This window comes from Paramacrobiotus metropolitanus, unplaced genomic scaffold, assembly GCF_019649055.1.
Source record: "Paramacrobiotus metropolitanus isolate TYO unplaced genomic scaffold, Prichtersi_v1.0 Parri_scaffold0000239, whole genome shotgun sequence".
In the NCBI taxonomy this organism is placed as follows: Eukaryota; Metazoa; Tardigrada; class Eutardigrada; order Parachela; family Macrobiotidae; genus Paramacrobiotus; species Paramacrobiotus metropolitanus.
Genome location: NW_026570459.1, coordinates 24,783 through 47,168, shown reverse-complemented (window position 1 = coordinate 47,168; position 22,386 = coordinate 24,783). Strand labels below are relative to the sequence as shown.

Here is a 22,386-nt window from a genome sequence, read left to right as displayed (position 1 = left end):
CATGCAATACTACGGGATTTCTATTGTGTTCACGCTCAGACAATTTTGCATGGCAAATTTGCAGCTATAAAGCGTACTGCACACTGCAGTCCGGTAATTGCCTGCACTTGTAATACCTGTAATTTGTTTGCATTTTATTTCGATACTTTACTGTAGTATCCTTTTCACTACTCTGGTTTTTTCCTATACGTTACAATGTTTCATAGCGGTGTGTATTCCCAGTACGACATTGTTGGTTATTTGGAGGGCAAACCGGACGATGCCAAGACCATCATCCTGGACGAGTTCCCCATTACCAGCTTTACGGGTCTGCCGCTGCAGCGTTTTTACAACCTGCGCTGTTTGTCGGCTAACGCGTGCGGATTGACCTCCGTTGTCGGATTGCCACTGATGCCGAACCTGACGTTCCTCCAGCTGAATGACAACCGTCTCGGGTTCGCGGAGAACAACCCCCCAGCTGGCGGCCCTGGCCCGGACCACGCCTAATCTGAAGCGCCTGACGTTGGCCAATAACGGCATCATCACTGTCCAACAGCTGGAACCACTGAAGAACCTGCCAGCCCTGCGGACCGTGGACCTCTACTCCAATACCGTCACCAGAGCCCATCATCGGCAACTGGTTTTGGCGGTACCGCAGGTCGTGCGTTGGGATGGTGACGGCGGGGACTTTGAGAGTGACAGCGACGAAGAAATGAAAGGTTGGTCAATGCAGTTTTATAATGATAGGCCCATGTAACACCCACGGTAACACCCACGGTTAGTTAAATTATGTAATTTTTCAGAGCGCTTCATGTTTATAGAACCGGCAACGGACAGCGAAGAAGAAGACAATGACGACGACGAATCCATGGCCGAATCAGGTAACCAACTTTCAGGAAGTTTTCGAGTTACGCCTTCAAAAAGCCTAATTTTTGTGTCTTCGTAGATCACACTTGGATTTTGCCTGGTGCCGAAACTCCAGACTGGATGCACAGCAGCGATGAAGAAATGCCGGACTCGGGCTCGGAGGCTGAAGACGAAGCAGACGGCAGTGGAGGCGACGACGTAATTCCGGACTCGTGCTCGGAGGCTGAAGACGAAGCAGACAGCAGTGGAGGCGACGACGTAATTCCGGACTCGTGCTCGGAGGCGGAGGACGAAGTGGATGAAGAGGACGGCAGTGACCACGAAGGCGGCGGCCAGGACGACGGCGACAAGAAGGACAGCGACAATGGCAAGGACGACGACGTTGTTTTGGTTGAGTAAATTGTTTTTCTTATTTCGGAATGCGCAGATTATATTTTGCGTTATGCTACACCCGCGGGTTCACCCACGGTTCAGTTTTCTTGTTGTAATGGCTATTCTAGTTACTGTTTCAGTCATGATTGTATTAACTGGTTTTCTGCTTGATAACTAAACTAATTTTGTGCTTTTTCTGTTATTTGTACTGGTACTTTAATTGTTGTACGTACGTATAAACCTGAAAAAAAAGAAAATGCGTTGAAAAGTTCGGTTGCATTTTGTGGCGAGGAAATATCAAACTGGAGTTAAATTTTAGTTGTCTCGGTTTCACCAAAGTGATTTTATGGTGGTACAAGAACTGACCAAAATCAAATTTTAGTCGTCGAATTTCGACTTATTTGCGATACGGTGCTCTTTCGTAAATGGATTACGAATTAACGGAGGAAGATCTTGTTGATGCGGCTGCTCTCGCGGCACTTGAAGATTGGGTAGATCAGCACGAAGCCTTATCGCAGCAAGACCTCCAAGATGCTGCCGAGTTGGCAGAATTGGAGGACTGGGTTCATGAAGATCCCCAAGCTGGGGGTGGCGTCCCTGAAGATTTTAATGTTGTCGATCATGTTACGGTGGAACGGAATGGGTACCGGTTTTCGAAGACGTACAATATGCATTTCAAACGCTTTGACGTGCATGTATTTGATTTGGATGCTGTGAAATTTTGTGACGCACCGGCAGTAATAGTGGGTATCTTGGACCACGTTTTGGATGCTGTGCTAGCGGGTGTGGCCGCTCATCAGTACGTCCGAGTGTCTGTGGAATCATCGTATTTGTCGTTCCCTATTTGGACTCCACCAACTTTACGATCACAGCTGACAGTGCGCCGCTGGATGGCAGAAATCTCAAAAGTGCTGAATTCCCACCAAGAATTTGCCATTGATGATTCATTTGGGGTTTCTGTAGAACATACGGAGATTCCTTCCGGTCGGTGTGCCCGCGACGTACCCAAGTTATTGTACGACAGACTGAAGAGGATGACGTCAGTGATTTTGGTGAACAACGTGGACGATATCTGTATGGCCCGTGCCCTCGTTATCGGAAAAGCGTTTGCCGATGGCCGAAAAGATTACGCCCGACATATAGCGAAAGGAAAACAAGAAATTCTGCGTTTGTCGGGAATTGATTGAAGAAGCCGGCCTTCCAATCCGTGAGTACACCCTTGCAGACATTTCGGCTTTTGAAAAGTATTGCCAGGTTACCAGATAGTGGTAGTGAGTACGATGCAAGCCAGCAGCATTGTGTACAGCGGGAACCTGGAGGACAAACATATCTGCCTTTTATTACATAACCGGCACTTTGATGTCTTGACTTCCATGCCGGCATTTTTCAGTCGCTGTTACTGGTGTTTTAACTGCAATAAAGGATACAACAACCGTAGAAGTCACAGATGTAGCGGTCAGTGTAATCAGTGTCTGCGAGCGGATTGTCCCATGGATATTGTCAACATTATGCTTTGCGCTGATTGCAATCGCAAGTTTCATGGCCAATCTTGCTTCGACCATCACAAGCTGGGCCCGGGAAATGATGTGCTGTTTCGCAGTCGAAGGAGTATCTGCAGTACCGTCAAAATGTGTACTCAATGTGGTTGTGTGTACTCCTTAATGAAGAGAAAGTTGGGATCCGCACACCGTTGTGGAGAAATGTTTTGCAAAACGTGCCAGGAGCATGTCATCGGAGATCACCGCTGTTTTATGAAGCCGCAGAAACTTACTCCTTTCCAGAAGATGCAGTATTCGGATGCCCAATTTTTGTTTTTCGACTTTGAAACTTACGTTGCTGAGGATGGGCGGCTGTATCCAAACCTCGCGGTAAGCATAGTTCCTAGTTTGCAATCATAATTTTATACGACACCCGCGGTAACACCCACGGCATTATGCCGTACACTATTGTGTAACAAGAAGTTCTGCGACACACCCACGGTAACACCCACGGTATGTTATACAGGTTGTTCAGAATGATGAAGGCGAAGAGTGGATATTTCCGAATGACGGCGAACCGCTTTGCGACATTACAGATCCTCTTTGTCGATTCCTCTTTAGTGAAGACCATCGCGATCACATTATAATCGCCCACAATTTCAAGGTAAAATTGTACAGTCTTTTTCTTATGGTCCTTTATTTTGCCGTTTTATAGGCCTTTGACGGTTATTTTATACTGAACTGGCTTCTCAGCAACGGTATTACTCCTAAAGTTATTTTAAACGGCGGTAAGATCATGCAGCTGGATGTTCTCCAACTCAACATTCGATTCCGCGACAGCATCAATTACAATCCTCAAAGTTTGTCCAAATGGCCGGCTACCTTTGGTATCAAGGACACGTCAAAGGGCACCTTTCCGCACCGATTTAATCGACCGGAAAACTGGGACCAGGTTACCGAATTCCCTACCAAGGAGCAGTACGGGTCCAAGTTTATGAACAAGAAAGACCGTGAAACGTTTGAGCAATGGTACAATATGGAGGTCGCCACCAAGAACAACACGTTCGACTTTCGTAAAGAATTTGTGGATTATTGTCGGAACGATGTCACCGTACTCCGCAAGTGCTGTCTCCAATTTCGAAATTTGTTTTTGGGCATCAGTAACGGCATTTGCCCATTCTCGTCCTCGATGACTATCGCTGGATTGTGTGGTTTGTATTGGAGGTCCAACATTTTGAAGGCGAACCAGATTGGACTGATTCCACCGCAAGGATACAACGTGAACCGCAACCAGTCGGTTAAAGCGCTAAAGTGGATGCAGTGGATGGAACTGGAAGAGAACTGCACAATTCAGACGCGAGCAAGTGGGAACGAGTTTAAAGTTGGACCTTATTTTGTGGATGGGTACTCTGCAGCAACAGGCAAGGTTTTGAGTTCCACGGCTGCTGGTACCACGGATGTCCTGAATGCACAACGCCGGATACCGTCCACCCGTTCAGAAACTTACCAATGAGCAAAATTTACGAAGAAACCCTGCAACGCGACACGTACATCCGGGACATGGGACACGAACTGTTTGTCATCTGGGAGCACGAGTTCGACGACCAGGTAAAGCAGGTACCAGATTTCGCGGATTTTGTTGACGAAATCACCGTCACCCAACCGATAAACCCTCGTGATGCATTCTTCGGCGGACGAACAAATGCCACAAAGTTGTATCACAGCGTTAGCAATGAAGAGAAGATCCGGTATTTTGATGTCTGCAGCGAGTATCCGTTTGTCAACAAGAACAAGAAATATCCGATCGGACACCCCATCATTATCGTTAAAGACTTTGGGAAATCGCGCACTACTTTGGCATCGTGCACTGCAAAATCTTACCGCCTCCGGATCTTTACCTGCCGATTCTGCCATACCGCTCCAACGGTAAGCTGGTATTTCCTCTGTGCCACACATGCGCTGCGAAACAACTTAACGCCCCTTGTGCACATTCCGACGAAGAAAGAACGCTTACTGGAACATGGTGTAAGTATGTACCGTTGAAATTCTGAACACCCACGACAACACCCACGGTAACCTTTACAGGCACGCCAGAGCTGCACGCTGCAATCGAGCGCGGTTATGTCATCACAAAGATGTTGGAAGTGTGGCACTTTGAGCAGTCGGAAGAAAGGTTGTTTGCGGACTACATTGATCGGTTCCTCAAGATAAAAACGGAAGCAAGTGGCTGGCCAGCGGATATGACAACCGACGACCAGAAAGATCAATTTCTACGAGATTTTAAAGATCATGAAGGCATTCAGTTGGACCGCGAAAGATTGAGAACAACCCTGGCATGAGGGCGCTTGCCAAGTTGTGTTTGAATAGGTAATATCTGCTGTTGCGCGTTTTGTAAACTGAGGCTAACTGGATTTGTACTTGCAGCTTCTGGGGTCGCCTGGGTATGCAGGACAACAAGCCGAACACCAAGTACCTAACTTGCCCGCAGGAGTTTTACAAAATGCTTCTTTCTGGTGAATTCCACATCCACTCGTGGGATATGTTCAGCGAGGATGTTCTGCAAGTTGCGTACACCAGGGAAAAGTTATTTATTGACCAGAACCCTCATACGAACGTTGTCTTGGCTGCGTAAGTAGTTGCTTCTTGAAGGATCAGTGTTTTTGCTGATAGTGCTTTTTTGATAGGTTTACGACATGCTGGGCCCGGCTCCATTTATACGGCTACATGGAACAAGTCCAAGATACACTGCTTTACTTCGATACCGGTAATTAACTGTTTCAAAACTTGTACCTAGTATGGTGGACTAAGAACCTTACTTTACAGATTCCATCATTTTTGTGGAGAAGCCGGGAGTATTTGTTCCTCCAACCGGCAAGTTTTTGGGGGACCTAACGGACGAATTGCAGCCCGATCAGTATATCACTCAGTTTGTCAGTCTCGGTCCCAAGACGTATTCCTACAAGACTAATGATGGGAAAAGTGTCGCCAAAGTCAAAGGTTTTACGCTGAACGGACACACCAGCGAGAGCATCACGTTCGAGTCAATGGTTGATGTTTTGCATAAGAAAACTGATTTTCTTGTAGCTGAATATCCTGAATCGATTCAGCGTGTCAAAAAATCAATGGTGTTGCGCCAAGTTGATTTGTCTAAACGTTTAAGTCTAACATACGATAAAAGACAATTGTTGGTAATTGTTACAATACTCTACCGTATGGTTACGTGTTGCAGTGATACCTTATAACATTAAAGCATACGGCAAACAGACGCGTGCTCTTCAGTTTATTGGCAGACTTAATACTAAATCAATCATGGCCCATGTCATATCGGCTTCTGTTTTAGCTCCCAAAAATTACAGCGACCACTAGCAAACAAAACCGCAGTACATTCTGGTAACTTTATGCGCAAACCAAGAAATCTGTCGGCACAGTATGGAACATTTAAAAGTTTACTGACACTGTCTAAATCAAACCGCTGGCCGAAATCATGAGTGCCTACAATGTTCACGATTCGATATTCAGTCGCATAACATTCGTAGCCAATATTACGTAGTAGTCGTATGAAATACTCCAAAGAGAACGCGCTTCTTCCAAGTTTTTCCCTCCATTGACCGTCACTTTACCGTTAACGTACAGCTGACAGTGGCCCTTCGGCAGCGTGATCCGCCGCAGTAGCAAACCGGAAAAGGAGCGTGGTGTATATTGTGCCAAGGGCAACCGTTTTCAATCTCGCTGAGGTTTAGGTGACAGTTCAACTTTGCTGTGGCGACAACATTGGTAGTCCGCACCATTCTTATACAACCATAATCCGAAAACAACCGCCTTGCGTTGCGTTGTCTGATCTGATGCAGTTAATTTACGAAATGGCGGGCAATGGTATTCTTCCAAGTTGATCACTTCTGGCAGAAACTGTTCTAGCAGGCGGCACTTTTCAAGCCCTTTCGCATAAAATGTGACGTCAGCTGGTCGCCCGACTTTAGTAAAAATATCTTCAAAGGCCAGTGCTGTTTGATTGTGGCGATAATCCCCGTAGGTATGCCAAACCAGACCGTGGGAGTGACGAGCTTGCCTTTCCAAATCACCCGCGCATTTGGCAGCAGTGCGTGGTAATGTAAATGTGTACTGGCCGACCTCGGCTTTTCCAAACAGAAAAAAGACAACTGCTTGAGGTATTTTTGTTTGTCAATTACAAACCAATCAGCGTCTACAACACACCTTACAGCCATTTTACTATTTTTGGCTGAACCAACTGAACCGTACTCTATAGCGCCGCCTCCCTTTTGTACTGAAACGGTTCCAAAAATAATATTTTGCAAGGGAAAGCTTGGCCCAAGTACACAAAAACGTACGTCTTTGCTCGTACGCCTCAAGTTTACCTTCAACTTGCAAGGCAAAAGTGCTACTGTTTTGTCTTGCATTATGCTTTTCAAATTTTGTATATGAAGGCAGATGTCAGGCAACGCATAAAACCCTCGATCAGTTCAGATATCAGACAATTTTAGTTTGCAACAGTTTTTTTGTTTGACCTTTACTTTATTCGAACGCTGTAGTACTTCTTACTCCATTTGCCATGGAATTTATCCCTGATTTCATTTCCTCGCAGCGCTCGCGTCGCCTAAGCCTTCCACCAGCAACATTGCCCGCGAGATTCCAGCCACGCCTCTCAAAACCCGCACCTTTGCCAAGCGACGCGCACCGGAGATGGACGATATCAAGCTGAACCTTGCCAAGAAGTTCAAGGAGCAAGATGACACCAAGCATCCGCGGCATGCCTTTTCTCATGAAGGATCCAACGTGTACAAGATTGGGTTCGAGAAGTACGTCTACGCCCGCTTCCAAGATGGGGTTTCTGCCATCGTCATCGGGGAGTGGAAAAAGCAAAGCGACGACACCTACCGCCGCACCTTGGAGAAGTCCATCACCGTAAAGAAGCCTGGTTTCTTGCGCCTGTGTGCCTTGATGATGAGTGGTAAAGCGGACCTGGACAAGAATTCTCAGAACTGTGGCACCGACGGTAAGCTGACGCCTCTGTATGCGCTGGAGAGTGGACTGTATTTTGGCTGGGGACGTTACAACCGTGTCAACACGGCCACCGTAAGACGTTACACCTTCGGTCAGAACGGAGACCTGATTCCCACGAAAGCTGGCGTGACCTTTGGACTGAAGACGTACGACGGTCTCAAAGAACTGGTTATGGATATGACGCTGCTGAAAGAACTCCTGGGAGTGGATGAAGCCAACAATGTTCAAAGACCTTGAAATCCGCTCTGGCTTATGACAAGCTCAAAGAGGTGAGCATTCCGTTTATTTGTGTAATTTTATGCTGATCTCTGTTTCTGAAAGACTTGTGCGGTAATCAGTTTGTTTTGATTATAGGAAGTGGCTGAAGAGTTCACTGAACTCATCCACCAAATGCGCGGTCGCAATGGAAAAGTCAGCTGTGGGAGTGCCAGCGATGACGAGTGGGCAGCGGCTGAAAAGGCTATTGTGGAGTCGCGCTATGTGGAGGCTGTTCTGTTGGAAGCTGACCAAGTGGATCTTGGGCAAGTTGTTGGACTGGACGTTAAGGGGTATTTGGAACTTAATGCTCTGGAGTTTCGTGCTATGTTCGCTAAGCTTATTTAAGTAGCGTCAATAACGAGCTGTATTTGTTTTGGATTATTCCGTGTTTCATTTACGAACTGCACATTACAGGCAGCAGTAGAATGGTTTTTTTCATTTTAATTCCGATATTCGTTTACATATTTGACGGATGAATGAACCGTCAATTATCTTTGTATTGATGTCAAAATAAGAATTCACATACTGGCAGACCATCTTGTCGTTGCTTGCTCGATTCTCAGTAAACAAGTGCACAATATTAGTATAAGTTTCGCCACTAACACGACGAAGTATAAAAAACAAGCAGTATTGGCCACAGACTGTAGTGTATTCTGATTGCAGTTGTTCGGCTTGCTCTACGATCCGATTAGATGAACATAAATCAGCAAAATTCTTAGTATATGAACCCAGTTTCCTCCCAAACGAATCAAACACTTCCAAAACTCCATCTTTTTCTTGGTAAACAGCAATCCAGTGCGATCCATCTTGGTCCGCTGGGTCAATGTTAATCACTGCCGCTCCAGGATATGGCAGTAGCGCAGGGGGCACTTTATCGCTGGCAAACACTCCGCGTAGTGCAGCATTTGTAGCCGGGTTTGATTGGAGAGCGCTGAGGATTTGGTCGGTGTTCATGTCGAAAAGTCCGCAATCAGTTGCCGATGCTGATTGATCTCAATGATGCTGTCGTAGACTAACATAGCCACCATCATTACGGTCTTTTCCAGCGGTTTGTCAAAATTAACCGAAACGCTTAAATTGCCCTGCTTCACCAAAGTCAGCGGTCCTCTTCCAGTATGTCCAGGCGTTAAATCGAACCCGAACAGCGTGTATCCGCCGTTGTAAGCGGTTCGATTAATATGGAGAACTGTTGTGCGCATGAGTGCGATATCCCAATGTGTCCAGCAACCCATCATAACATTCCAATGACAGCGAACGTCCAAAATCGGCAGTATAGGGTTTTGTTGGATAGCTTTGACCGTCCACCTCCACGCTGATCTGATTGATATTAAAATGTTGAAAGTTGAAAGGATTACTCTTGAAACTGCCGTGGAAATCATCGCTTTCCAAAAACCCAATGAAAATAACTTTGGGAATCTGTCCGATTTGCAAGTTGCTTACTACAGTGCTTTGAGTTTTCTGGGGAATATCAGAAACACGCATCACTACGCGTTCAATGTGGTATTTCACGGTCTTCTTCAGCATTTCTGACGCTACAGCTGTCATGAAATCTGGTGCTGGAATGTATCGACGGACAGATAGTCGTGCGTTCCGGATAAACGGTTTGAACTGCTTTGTTGCGTCAGCATCCCACACTCGCAAACAGAATTCAGGTCGGCTCATCACCAGTCGGATGTTGATTGGTACGCCGGTACAGAGCGGTTTACTTTGATCGAACAGATCAGCGAACAATTTGCCTGATAGTTGTACGTAGTTGCTTCCGCTGAACAAGGCTTTGCGGCTTTTTTCACCGTTGTTTTCTTTTCGTCGTTCATTTTAGTTGAGGTGTCGGCGTAATATCCTGCTGATGTCAACTGTGATCTCTGGGCATCCACGCCATAGGATAGCAATGATTCCAGGTATGCTCGATAAGGATAAAACGTTGCCGCATCCGAGATGAGACGATTCGCCACGGTGACATGGCACGAAGAGAACAATGAATGCAGAAAGTTGTTAACTGGAGCCACTCCGTCGGTGTTGGTAATTAGATCCCAATCGGCTGCTCCTTCTTAACCTTTATACCGACCTCGAGTTCCAGCATCATATCACCCAGGCTGAGCAGACCAGCGGTACTGGGAGGAATGTAGAAGTTTATGTCACCAGCCGAACCGTTGTCTGTCAGGATCGTTGTTGGATTAAGTTTCTCATGCTCGGTACGCCATCGATCAGTCAAGGTCGCCGGTAAAGCAAACAGCTGGTTGTCCAACTGCATCGCTGGTTCGGAATTTTCCATCATCAGCAGAGCCATGTTCAAAAGTAGTCAGGAATGTTGGCTGGTGGAATACGTTTAATGCGATGGCGACTACGAACTGTGCGACGTTTCTTACGAATACCACTTCCTTCTTGAGGTGCTAAACGCTTAGTAATAGCTTCTTTGGCTTGAGCCGTGACGTCTTTAATGGCCCCGCTAGCCGCTTCTTGCAGGTGCGGCGCTGCCGCTAAAAGCCGCTTTAGCATGGGGTGCTGCTCGACGAATAATTGGTTTGGCAAATGCGGAAATCTTTGCAAACAAATTCTTTAGAATCTGCGGGAACCGGAACCATTCTGCAGCGTGCCGCGGTAACGAATGAGCGCACTTCCTCCGGTTTGGCTGACAAACACTTCTTCGTAGCGTCGCGGATCAGGAACGTACTGAACGAAAGGCATTTTCAGTACAGGCGTTGTGGTCGAAAGTGTAGTTTCACCAGAGACTTTCCGTTTGGAACTTGGCTTCGGCTCCGAGGTCGTTGGCAATAATCAGATTTATGGTTTCAAAATGTTGACGAAGAACAGGAACATAATGAGGAATGTCAAAACGTGCTTCCACGGTCTGATTAACTTCGCCTCTAATAGGTACGGCACGCAAAAACTGCGCCGCTGTGTCACCGATCAAACTGTAGTCGGCCACGTCGCTGTACACAAATAGACTCTGATTGCCTAGCAATGTGTTTACAGGCCGGTCGGAAATGAACGTAGTTACTTTTGGTGCTGGCGCCTTGTCCCAGAATGCTAAGTATTTTGCTCTTGCCTGACCTTGTGCGGTATCAGTTGTTTCAACAGGAACATTAGGTTCAAACTGGCTTTGATCGAAACCCAGAATCTTTTGCAACGTTGAAGATTCGGGCGGAAAGCTATACGGATACTCGGTCATTCCCAATACTCAGCTTGACTTTATGGTTGGTTGGCGTAAAAACTGCACTTCAAACATTTTATTGTTTGGCAGTGCACTCTTGTCGTCAATCACTTTTCCATCAACAGATAGGTCTTAATGACGGGAGCCAGAGAGTTTATGGTTTGAAGAAGCAACTCAGCGTTCTTGTAATTACCCGGAGGTACAACAATGCTTTTCTGGGCACTGACATATCTTGGAGTTTGGATAAACTCCCCGTCTTTCTCAAATAAAATTCTCGCACAACATCCACTTGGATTTTCTGCTCAACTGGCAGAGTGTAAAAGAGTTCAGGTACTGTAACTCCACCAATGCCATCTCCCATTTGCCTTTCAATGTAATAGGATGCTTTGGCTTGGTAGTCCAATTGGACGGGGTGTTGGCGGGATCGGTAGCCACATCGCTGGGTAGAGTTAGGTAGAACGGCGCACCTTCATACATTTTTCATCGATCCACTGATCGTGTTCGGGTCCGTAACCTAACCAACGGACTAACACCTTCTTTCCGCGACGCTTTACAATAAAGTCCACAGTGTGCTCTTTGTCAGGCACGTTGCGCACGAGAGATAATTCTGGTTCGTAAAATTTTCCGTCAATGGTATTGTCCTGATAGTCTTTCAAAACGTAGACCGGTACAGGATGAGGAATGACTTGTTGAATGAAGAAGATCTCCTCCTTAAATCGGTAGGTGTATCCTTTTTCCACTTTTCCTTTTCGAATCGAAATTCGCACGGCATCGTTCACCTTGTACCGAGGTCTTTTCACTGTTAGCGCTGGATATAACTTGTTATAGACAAGCAGAGAATTCTCTTGCTTGACGTCGATGGGTCGCATTCCATGAGCGCTGTGTGGTGAGTGATTATATGAGTGCACCATATCAGATAACTTGTCAATGTAGCGGGTGCTGACGCGGTAGCGAAACAATCGGAACATGCGGGATTTAATTGTACGTATTACTCTTTCCGCCATGGCACACTTTACGTCTTCGTTCTGGGAGGTAAAGAACTGTACGTCGTGGTCTTTCAGAAATGCGCGAACAGTTGTGTTCAGCATTTCCGTGCCCTTGTCGTACTGCAGCTTTTCAGGAAATCCTAGTTGTTCGAAGGCTTTCTGAAGGGCATCACGTGTTTCTTTTCCGGTTTTGGCCTTCAAGGCTTGGATGCTCAGCATTTTGGAAAAGCAATCAATGACAAAGAGCAAGTATTTTATCCCATCGTTCTCTTTGGAATATTTCGACAAGTCTGCCAAATCAGCTTGGTACTGCTGCCGCAGATTGGTAACTATCACTGGATTTCGTGGAAACCGTTTCCGACTTTCTTTGGTGACAGTGTATGCATCGATCTCTTCCAGTATCTCCTGGGCTCTCCGTTTGTTGGTCCTGGTTTTAGTGTTCTTCGGAATCGCTCGACGCCTCCAAAACTTCCGGGATGACGAGGGTCGAGGTATTTTCTCATTAGACGATCCATCGTTGCAGCAATTAGAAACACAGTTAATTTTGAAGAAGCGGCACAACCTAATAACCGACGGCAAAATCCAGACATTATGATAAAGTAATCCAGTTAATTTTGCGTTTCATCCCGTTCCCTGTTTGCTTTCTGCCAGACCGCAACCGTTCAACTGGAATAGGTATTTCCTCAGATTTTTCTTTGGGACGACTAGGGCGCGGCTTCTTTGGTGGCGATGGTGGTACTGGAGGCACGTATTTGGGCGGCTCTGGGGTTTTCATCCGGCACTTCTTTTTGGTTTTAAAGCAAGAAAACGTTCCAGAATACTGGAAAGCTGGCTCGCTTTCTCGTATTCACTTATATCCTTTCGCTGCAAAGTTTGCGCAATTAAATTGTCCAACGAAACAACGGCTTTTGCTTCGGGAGGCTCCCTGTTGACTTGGATCTTTTCGTGAAGTTTTTCTTCCATGACGCGGCGAGGAACAATAAAGTATTCATCCATTACCAATCAATGATGTCAAGACGCCAGCAATAACAGGTAAAATTGCACCCAAGAATCCTCCTTGCTGAAGAATGCGCTTCTTAGCTTTCATGGGATACCGTCGCAATGCAAGCAGCTTTAATGCTTTGCGATGACGTTTGCACTTGTCCAATTCAGTCGGCGATAGGCTGACGGTGTTTTGATTATGTTCACAGCGATTTCTTCTATGGCCTTTAGTTGCGGTTTGTTGTAAATCCCATCAAGACGCGGCGTTGTTTTGGTTTGAGGCCTTTCAAAGTAATCACAAAGGGGCGAGGGCTTTGACTCGTTCCGACATGGTNCTGACGGTGTTTTTTGATTATGTTCACAGCGATTTCTTCTATGGCCTTTAGTTGCGGTTTGTTGCAAATCCCATCAAGACGCGGCGTTGTTTTGGTTTGAGGCCTTTCAAAGTAATCACAAAAGGGGCGAGGGCTTTGACTCGTTCCGACATGGTTGGGGGATATCGTTGCAATTAGCTTTAACATAAACCCGCGCCCGATTGTTCGGGAAGTGCGTGTGATCTCACCCTTAAATAGTCCGGGCACGTTGATCTCTATCAATAATGAGCGGTTCAAAAGGCACAGAAGTGACTTTGCGGTACGCGTCTGGCAGCTGACTGGAGTCCGGGTTTGCCGAGCAAGTAGGTTGATCTGATTAACGTCACGCACGCTCTTAAACAAAACAAAGGTACTGAGAGTTCAACGTAATATCCCTCATTGACTTTCCCTGTTTGTACAGGTTTTGAAGCAATAACACAACGGAAACCTTCTTATGATGGATGCCGCGTAAATAAATTTGAGCAGCGCACGTCTTGCATATGTCGCTAGCCGTCATCGATTATTAAAAGTGTTTGTTGATTAGTGTCGAAAAATTAGAGACTCCAGAACTGTTTCAATGCCCTTAATGAATTCAACAGACGCTTGTAGATCATCAAAACACATTTTGCCATTCACCATAGCAGTAAACTATTCGATGCGGAGGTGGACTAATCAACAGCTCTCGGTCTTAATTAAAGATAACACGAACTGCGTTTTGCCCGACATGGTTACCCACACACATACCAAACGGCGCTTGGAAGCGCGGAAGTTCTTTTAACACAATACATGGTGGTGGAAAACTTATGTCAAAAGCTACAAACCCGCTTTAATACAAACAGCACAAGCTTTACACTCAGGCTTTAGAGTACGGTGAACTTCTTCGGGGATCGTCGCCTTTTTCCAGCTGCTTACTATCAGTCCGCAGTAAACACACCCAGCCGTCCCTCCGTTCCATTGAAATCCTGCTGCAGCCAGTCGCACTGGGTGGACAATATGGGATTTCCACTCTGTTGGATATGAAGACAAGCGCTCCGGTGTTCTTGTTCGCTTTTAGGGGTCGTGTAAGCGTCGTCGTCGCAACAGAAACATATATTACCATTGCTGGGTCCTTCCCGGTCCCACAGATCCCGAACGCGGTAGCTTGATGCGTAAGCGCTTTCCTGGAGCTGGCGGATCTGGTCGATAGCATCCAAACCGATTCGACTCACCTGACTGGACACCGAGGGCGGTAGCGAGCATGGTGCACATCTACGTTTTTCGTACGGCGGTAAATCCCTCAATCCAAGTCCGCATCTGATAGTAGTATAAGGTTCGACCACGTAGGGAGAATCCAGATGCAGCCATCTCTTCTTTCGTTTGAGTGGTGAACTGCCATTGCTTGACATGGTTGAAGCTGTTAGGCGGGCTAGATAATGCGCCATCCGTTTTGTTGTAACCATTTAACCTACGAAACACACGAAAACATCAATTTTGTTAGAGCTTATGTCTTATGGGCAGGCGATACGTGTACTGTTAAAAAAAAAACAACGAATTTACCTCAGTAATCCTGCCAGTACTTTTTACGTCTCGAAATTTCTGCGCAAAAGCCGGTCGCAGTGCTTGCAAGTAGCGACAGTCAGGGTTATACGTAGCGTGAGCCGCCCAAAAGTCGGTATCATTATCACGGTGTGTCAGTTGATGACCACAACAAAACACTCAGCGAGAAAGTAACCTTCCGAAGGAACAAAATGTATCCACATTCGGCTAAACGACGTGGAGTTCGAATACGTAAAGTAAACTTTCAGCAGGGAACGTTTGTACGCGACTTTCCACGGAACTATAAGCAGATGTGCCAAATGATTCCATTGCAAAAGTATCAAGAAACAATACTGCAAATTTTAGCTGAGCACTCAGGCTTTAAGTCAGCTTTCAGTTGCATTTTGCTTTTTTCTGTTTTGCAATCATTTAAGGCCACGCCTGTAATCACGACAGTTACAGATTTTGCAAATGCAGTGAAAGTCGAAATGTCTAATCTCCAAGCCATGCTACCTGACCTAACCGTCGCGAGCGGCGATGGGAAAAGGTCACGGTGGCAGTTTTTATTTTCTGTTATTCGCACTATTTACGTTCTTTGTTCTACTAGACGTTTGGAAACCTGTAAAACCGATCACTGAACAGTACTGTTCGGAATCTCACGTGACGAGCTACAAAAGGTTAGTTGACAAAGCGCTTTGTATGTAAGGTTGAGTGGTGGCTACTGATCGACTCGCTGTTCTTTAGAAAAATATGCCCGTGGATCAACAGCACAGTCTCATACCATGAGAATAAATGTATAACCTTCTTACGAAGACGTTTCCAATGTGCCTGTTCTAGTAGCCGAGATATACTGCACGCATAGAATGTTCATTGTTACCGGGTGTCCCCGTGGGTGTACAGAAATAAAAAGGAAAACTTGCAATTGCGCCGAATTACGATTGAACAACTAAAACTTAAGTTCATCAAAAAACTGATTCGTCACTTTCTGTTTCAAATCAGACAGCTGTCGCAAGTCATACAATGCTAACAAATCCAAATGATCATACAAGAGTAGAAACATCCCGTCGGCAGCTCTTGTAAAGACGTTTCTCCACGTTTCGCTTCAGGTCTCTGCCCATGAAGTCCGGCTTAAAACGCTGAATTTCGTCGTTGATGTTGTCGAGATAGATGCTCCAAAATGCGTTTGGCAGCTCTTCAAAACACATACATTTGACTGACCGGAATTTGCTGTTTCATTCCATGTACTTTTACCTGCATATCCACGGTCTTTTCGCGGCACAAACTCATTCAGCAGCTGTAGCTGTACCTCGTCGGCATCCCGAAATCTCTGAAGACTCGGTATCGCGCACTTCGATACAATATCTTCCTTCCTAAAGCCTCGAATCTGAAGTGCGGCACACCGCGACCCATGCTGACAAACGTTCCCCGTAGACGAGGGCCAAAATCGTGCAGAGGGCATTCAATCATGGCGTGGCGTCGCTTCACTTTGATGTTGGCTGGTCGCTTCCAGTCCAAATGGCTTTTATACGAAAGCATATACTGGAGGAATGCTACGAATTCAGCTTTTCCTGTAGTAAGTACTCCCATGGGAAACATTAACTGAACGGTGTAGACCTCGCCGCGGTTGTCCCTCGAGTGCAAGCGATGCGTTTCCAAAGTTCATCCGTTCTACGGTTCGCTTTCTGCACATAACAATCCAAAAATTAATACAGTCATTCTGGATTAACGCTTTACTTAAAACAAGAACTAAAATATACACCCGTGGGTGAACGTGGGTGTTGGTTATTACGACTGCAAATACAACTTACGAAGTTTTCGTACTTCGATAGAGTTATGCAATTTTAGCGACGAAACTAATCAAATTCTGACAACCTGAGCAGTGTAATACAGTATATCCACACAAAACATTAAGTACCTCGCAGAAACTGATCCCTTGGTGACGGTTCTGCTGATTGCGTAACGGCGACGATAAAATTTTCCATAGGTCCACCCATTCGTTCACCGTTTGCCCTGAATAACTTCGTTGCCACTGTCCGAGGCGATTCCAAACCGCTGAATCCACTTTGCAAGACTTCTACGGTAATCGGCTGTAAGGAGAACCAACACCGCCGTTGAAAATGTTCCCAGCTCCGCCTGTGAACTCCATCCACAAAGTTGGCTGACCGATAAGCGCAATAGGGGCAAGCTGGTCCGGCAGAATCAACGTCAGTCCAAGCACTAACCTCAGCTACAAAATTGGCGTGGTTCTCTGGAAAGCTGCTCTGCGTACCCGGTTCCACCGTTTGCATACCGCATTGCTCAAAAGAAACACGGGCGTCGACCTCCGTAACCAATGGGTCTCCGGTCTCCATCTGCTCTGTAGGGTCACCATTCGGCATGCCCATCTCAGCTAGAACCACAGCCATATCAGCGATCCGTGCGTCGGCGTCCACTGGCCGCTATTTGTAGATAATGCGGGCGGATTATCAAGATTAAAATCGGCATCATAGTCATCAAAATCTAACCAGCTGAAGTCCATTATAAACCATAGGAAAACAATTATTGGCCAGAAATGGAAGAAGAGAACTTTGACTCAGTGAGAATGGAGACTGTAGAACTGGCTAAAATTGCAAGGCAAAACCAGCTGGACTTGGCTTTCCCACGATTCGCTATACTGAGAACGAAGAATCGGAAGCCCGCCTCCCATTCTTCTCTTCGAGTTCAATTACGTCACCAGCGTACCGTGCAAGATTCGAATTTAAATTGCCGGTGAATGGCAGTTCGAGTCCGCTGCAGTTCTACGCTGCATCTGAATCTGATAATGCCACGGGTAGCCGTCGAATCTCGAAAATTTTAGGATTCTTATAACTTACCTGCTGTTTTAATCCAAGTTGTAATTACTGCGGTAAATTTTAATACAGTGTTACTGTGTTTTGATATAACGCAGCTTATTTAGCGTTTACGTACAAGCAAAATACCAACAACTGCAAACTCAAGAATCGTATTAGCAAATACAAAAAAAAACGTAATAACACAGTAAAATCAATAATACCATAATAACAGTAATCATCTTTACCAGTAAAACCAAGTGCAGTAACAGCGTGTATTCTGAACACCTACGGTTCCTTGGAAAGTATACAAAAATATACGCAACGAACTACAAAAAACAAACAAAACATTAGGCTGCCCCGCCAGTTCCATCCTCATCCTCCGACAGCAATGGGTTTTCGGGAACCGCTTCCCCACCAGCCATCAGAGCGTCCCAACCTGCCCCGGTCTCCACCAGGTTTTCGTCCTCCTCCGTCCAGCTGTCCAGCGCGGCGTGCCCCGCAGCCGCTGCCGGCTGTTGCGGCACTTCTTCTGCGTCGCCACCGGCCAGGACCTCCAGTGCAGGCTGCTGCCCATCGGCCTGCGCGTTGCTGGACCACATGAGCGTCTAGTTCGTGCTCTGGGTACAGGTAAGTAGTGCGCCCAACCCACGCCGGAGGCCAGCTCGCCCGATTCCCGTCTCGTCCCCGTTCTCGTTCAGCATCACCCATTGCACCTTGCGGGTGGGAAGCAGGTATTCGTGACGGAGACTGATCATCCGACGGCCCAAGCCCAGCACGACCGCTGACCTCCGTGTCCTGGGATCCCGCCCACGTGACGCGCGACGGTCTCCTTACGACCAGTACTGCCGGCAAGAAAGCCGCAAAATGGACAACGGAACCTTTTGCCGCCGCGCAGCTGGATGTCTTCACGCAGCTTCCAGGCGTTCACGAGCCTGCAATTAAACATAAAATAAACTGACGTTTGTGTTGCCGTGGGTGTACCGTGGGTGTTGCCGTGGGTGTATGAAAGTGACCTACCTCTACATATCCACTTTGCCCGTCACGGGCATCCACGAAATCTTCCAGCTCTCCTTCTTCTTCGGAAAGCTCTGCGTCAGACGGTACATCAATATGGCGAAATTCGAGTACGGTCGACTTCCAGTGGGCGACCGGATGGGTCTTCCTGCCGACCTTCAACTTCGTGATGCGGTTGCACAGATGCATCCCGTCCGGAGCGGCAGCTGAGCGCTGTTTCTTCTGCGCAGGCCTGCTGTTGCTTTGTGGACAGAACCGTTCGGCCCACTGCTGGTGCTGGGCTCTGGTCGAAACGTGCCGGGCTCATAGTTCGCTTAGCGGGTTGCCTGGTCAACGGACCGGATGTCCGCGGAGCTCGGGTCGGCTGGGCCCGGGTCGGCGGAGGCCTGGACGGTGGAGGCCGGGTAGTTGGGGTCAGGGTCGGCAGGCCGGTGAACGGAGGGCCGGTGGCCGGAAGACCGGCTGAGTACCGGTGGCCGGAGCTGGCCGGAGGGCCGTTGGCCGGAGGACCGGTGGCCGGAGAACTGGTGGCCGGAAAGCCGGTGGCCGGAAAGCCGGTGGCCGGAAAACCGGTGGCCGGAAAGCCGGTGGCCGGAAAGCCGGTGGCCGGAAAACCGGTGGCCGAAACCGAAGGGCCGTTGGTCGGAGGACCGGTGGCCGGAAGACTGGTGGCCAGAAAGCCGGTGGCCGGAAAACCGGTGGCCGAAGGGCCGTTGGCCGGAGGACCGGTGGCCGGAAGACTGGTGGCCGGAGAATTGGGCGGGAGGCCGGTGGCCGGAAAACCAGGCCGGAAAACCGGTGGCCGGAGGACCGGTGGCCGGAAGACTGGTGGCCGGAGAATTGGTGGCCGGAAGACTGGTGGCCGGAGAATTATGGCCGGAGGGCCGGTGGCCGGAAAACCGGTGGCCGGAAAACCGGTGGCCGGAGGACCGGTGGCCGGAAGACTGGTGGCCGGAGAATTGGTGGCCGGAGGGCCGGTGGCCGGAAAACCGGTGGCCGGAAACCGGTGGCCGGAGGACCGGTGGCCGGAAGACTGGTGGCCGGAGAATTGGTAGCCGGCGGAGCCAAGGTCCACAGGCCGGTGGAAGTCGACTTGGACTTTCTACCAGCGGACGCCTTTGCCGATGCTGGCTTTGCAGCGGCTTTCTTGGAAGCGGCCTCCCGCTTTTTTGGCAGCGGAAGCAGCCTTTTTGCTTCGGAGTCTTGCTTAGCTCCGGCCGCCTTCTTCTTCGCGTTGCCCTGAACACGGGAGCTTTTGTTTACCGCCGCCCTTCTTGGCAGCTGGCGTCGCGGATGGCTCAGCAGTATTCGGCACAGAGGATGTCGGTGCCGCTTTCCAGTCGAGGGCACCTTTGCAGCTGTGGCGGCTTTCTTCTTCGTCGCTGGGTTTGTAGCCTTCTTACGGGAAGAAGAGCGTGTGGGAGCAGCTTCGGACGAGCGGCACCGCGCTTCTTTTCTTCGCCGGAGCCGTATTGCCCTGAGAACTTTAAAATTAAAAGATCTTGTTAATTACAATAATAATAACTGTTTAACATCAATAACAATAATATATATATAAATATATGTTAGTAACTATAACTATAAAAATATAATATTTAAGTACTGCAGTACGCACGCATCAGTTTTGCCGGCGGAGTCTGCATTCGGAAGGGCGCGAGCGGCGCGCATCAATACGGAGGCGAGGGGCTGCTATCTGCGGACTCATCCGCTCCAGTTCCGTCGCCTTTCTGGCTCCCGGATCCTTGGTCCGTGTCTGCCACAGCACCGCGGGCTGTATTCGGGCGAGTTGAGACAGTGCTGCGCTGCCATCAGCAACAGAAACGGTGCCCTGGGGCAGTTGCCCCTGAGGCTGCCCTTGCTGGGGCGCGCTCATTTGCGGCCGCTCGGCGTTGTTTTCTGAAATTTTAAAGAAACAAAAGTTTCCGACGGCCGATATGCACAATTCAACACGTTGTGCACCGTGCAGCTGACTGCGTTTTGGGTGACAATAATGAATTTATTACGCAAAGGGCAGACCGCTGCATGGTACACAACGTGTTGAATTATAAAACATAAATCGGCCGTGTAACAGTATACCCAACACGTACCGCTTTCCATTTCTCAGCGGGCGTTGCTGGTGTGTTGCAGCGAAATTCCTTCAAAGAGGAAGAGGAGAGCGTCGGTGGGGAGGAGAAATGGGACGGAGAACTCCGAGGCCTCCGTGAAAAATTAGAAGGTCGCTATCGCCGGTACGGCTAAAAACGACAAATCAGTCACGTGCGGCCTAAAAAAGGTTACCGAAACAGTGGCGGGAATAGGAAAGGGTCGTCGCACTATAATTAGACGACAACCAGACGTCGTCACTGATTTCTGGCGATGGCAGAAAGGAAGATTGTCGGATAATAAAAAAATCCAGAATGATTTTTTTTAAAACTTAAATTCAACAGGTGCACAAATATACATATGCAGCACCACTTAATTAGGTAGCTACAGTTAACGTAACTGCCTCCTCGGCTAATACTTGGGGAGGTTGTGGTAGAGACAGCCGCCACTTGTATTGCGGCTGCCCCACCTGTATTGGGCAAACTCTATGAGGGACCCGACCCTCCTGCTGCTTATTCTAACATAATTATATTCATTCAAATTCAAATACAGTACATGTAAAATGGCCATGGACCACAAGAAACGCGGAGGCGAAGCCGAGGCTGTTTCTTGTATCTCACTATGATTATGCATTTTGTGCAGATTACGATTGCTTGCTTGAGTTCACCGACGTTATGTTGAGTTGTTGACTAACACTTCGTCGGTCGTCACAAGGTCAACTGTCACGAGAGCGGACGGCTTAAAAACGTTTAAAACGTAAGAAAGAAAGGAAAATAGGAAAATATAACCACAGGATGTAGCATACAGAATTATTGTTACAGGATGTTGATGTAACCCAACAGTCCGGCCACACTGACCAACAAGATATCAAAAAGCGGGCGCTGCAAACGCGATACTCCGCGGCAAATTCTGCAAGCTTCAACCAAAAATATGTCGCTGCTGGCCGCTCTTAAAATGCCGGCATATGAAGCGTAGCACCGGACGGTTGACTCGGCGTCGAGCACATGTAGCCGGCAAAACTGTTGTCATCTTAACGGTAAACACACTAACATGTGTCCCCGGCGAGAATGTTAAAGTTAACATTCCCATCTGGCCCAAATGCCAACGACCAAAATCAAACGAAGGACGAACAACATGCTCTCAATGAGTGCCCGGCATATTTCCTACATAGAAACCAACTGAAGGAACGGCTTTCTACTTTGGACATTGCATTGCCCGATGTTGTACCGCGGGAAATCTTCCAAAACGTATTACGGAGGAAAGAACTGCTTTCAGGAAAATCAAAAGAACAAAGGCATGATCACTTTCGTCACACCTGGCTACTACTCTCTATTAAATATTTCAAGCGACGTTGTTGGTAAAGCCATATATGGGCTTCACACCACACAGAAAAACCGAGTATATGAGAATTCAAGATATTGCTCCGCCAAATATATGAGTAAAACAAGCTTCAATCTGTTTTTATTTTTTTACAGACGTTTTTAGTGATGTCTTGACCGTTTTGTAAGATATGCGAGAGCA

General features: G+C 47.6%; 2 protein-coding genes and 1 pseudogene across 2 annotated transcripts; all 3 read left to right on the top strand.

Annotated features, from left to right (window-relative positions):
• The first annotated feature begins 329 nt into the window (after nucleotides 1-329).
• Nucleotides 330-1,245, top strand: LOC129601477 (acidic leucine-rich nuclear phosphoprotein 32 family member B-like). Its single transcript, XM_055500296.1, has 3 exons — nucleotides 330-698; nucleotides 783-860; nucleotides 926-1,245. The coding sequence occupies exons 1-3, from the start codon at nucleotides 419-421 to the stop codon at nucleotides 1,243-1,245; spliced, it is 678 nt and encodes a 225-aa protein (XP_055356271.1). The 5' UTR covers nucleotides 330-418.
• Nucleotides 1,246-1,643: 398 nt separating this feature from the next.
• LOC129601476 (uncharacterized) lies at nucleotides 1,644-2,484 on the top strand (annotated as a pseudogene).
• A 395-nt stretch (nucleotides 2,485-2,879) lies between these two features.
• Nucleotides 2,880-8,318, top strand: LOC129601475 (uncharacterized). The gene is made up of 10 exons (XM_055500295.1): nucleotides 2,880-3,086; nucleotides 3,223-3,360; nucleotides 3,412-4,100; nucleotides 4,196-4,725; nucleotides 4,782-4,998; nucleotides 5,121-5,324; nucleotides 5,381-5,460; nucleotides 5,520-5,855; nucleotides 7,297-7,937; nucleotides 8,070-8,318. The coding sequence occupies exons 1-10, from the start codon at nucleotides 2,880-2,882 to the stop codon at nucleotides 8,316-8,318; spliced, it is 3,291 nt and encodes a 1,096-aa protein (XP_055356270.1).
• The last annotated feature ends 14,068 nt before the right edge of the window (nucleotides 8,319-22,386 follow it).

Bases quoted from the DNA above. Each gene is read 5' to 3' on its own strand.
- LOC129601475 (XM_055500295.1), top strand. From the start codon at position 2,880: ATGAAGAGAAAGTTGGGATCCGCACACCGTTGTGGAGAAATGTTTTGC. The intron at 5,325-5,380 runs GTAAGTAGTTGC...CTTTTTTGATAG, and splicing joins ACGAACGTTGTCTTGGCTGC to GTTTACGACATGCTGGGCCC. The intron at 5,856-7,296 runs GTCTAACATACG...ATTTCCTCGCAG, and splicing joins TGATTTGTCTAAACGTTTAA to CGCTCGCGTCGCCTAAGCCT.
- LOC129601477 (XM_055500296.1), top strand. From the start codon at position 419: ATGACAACCGTCTCGGGTTCGCGGAGAACAACCCCCCAGCTGGCGGCC. The intron at 699-782 runs GTTGGTCAATGC...GTAATTTTTCAG, and splicing joins CAGCGACGAAGAAATGAAAG to AGCGCTTCATGTTTATAGAA. The intron at 861-925 runs GTAACCAACTTT...GTGTCTTCGTAG, and splicing joins CGAATCCATGGCCGAATCAG to ATCACACTTGGATTTTGCCT.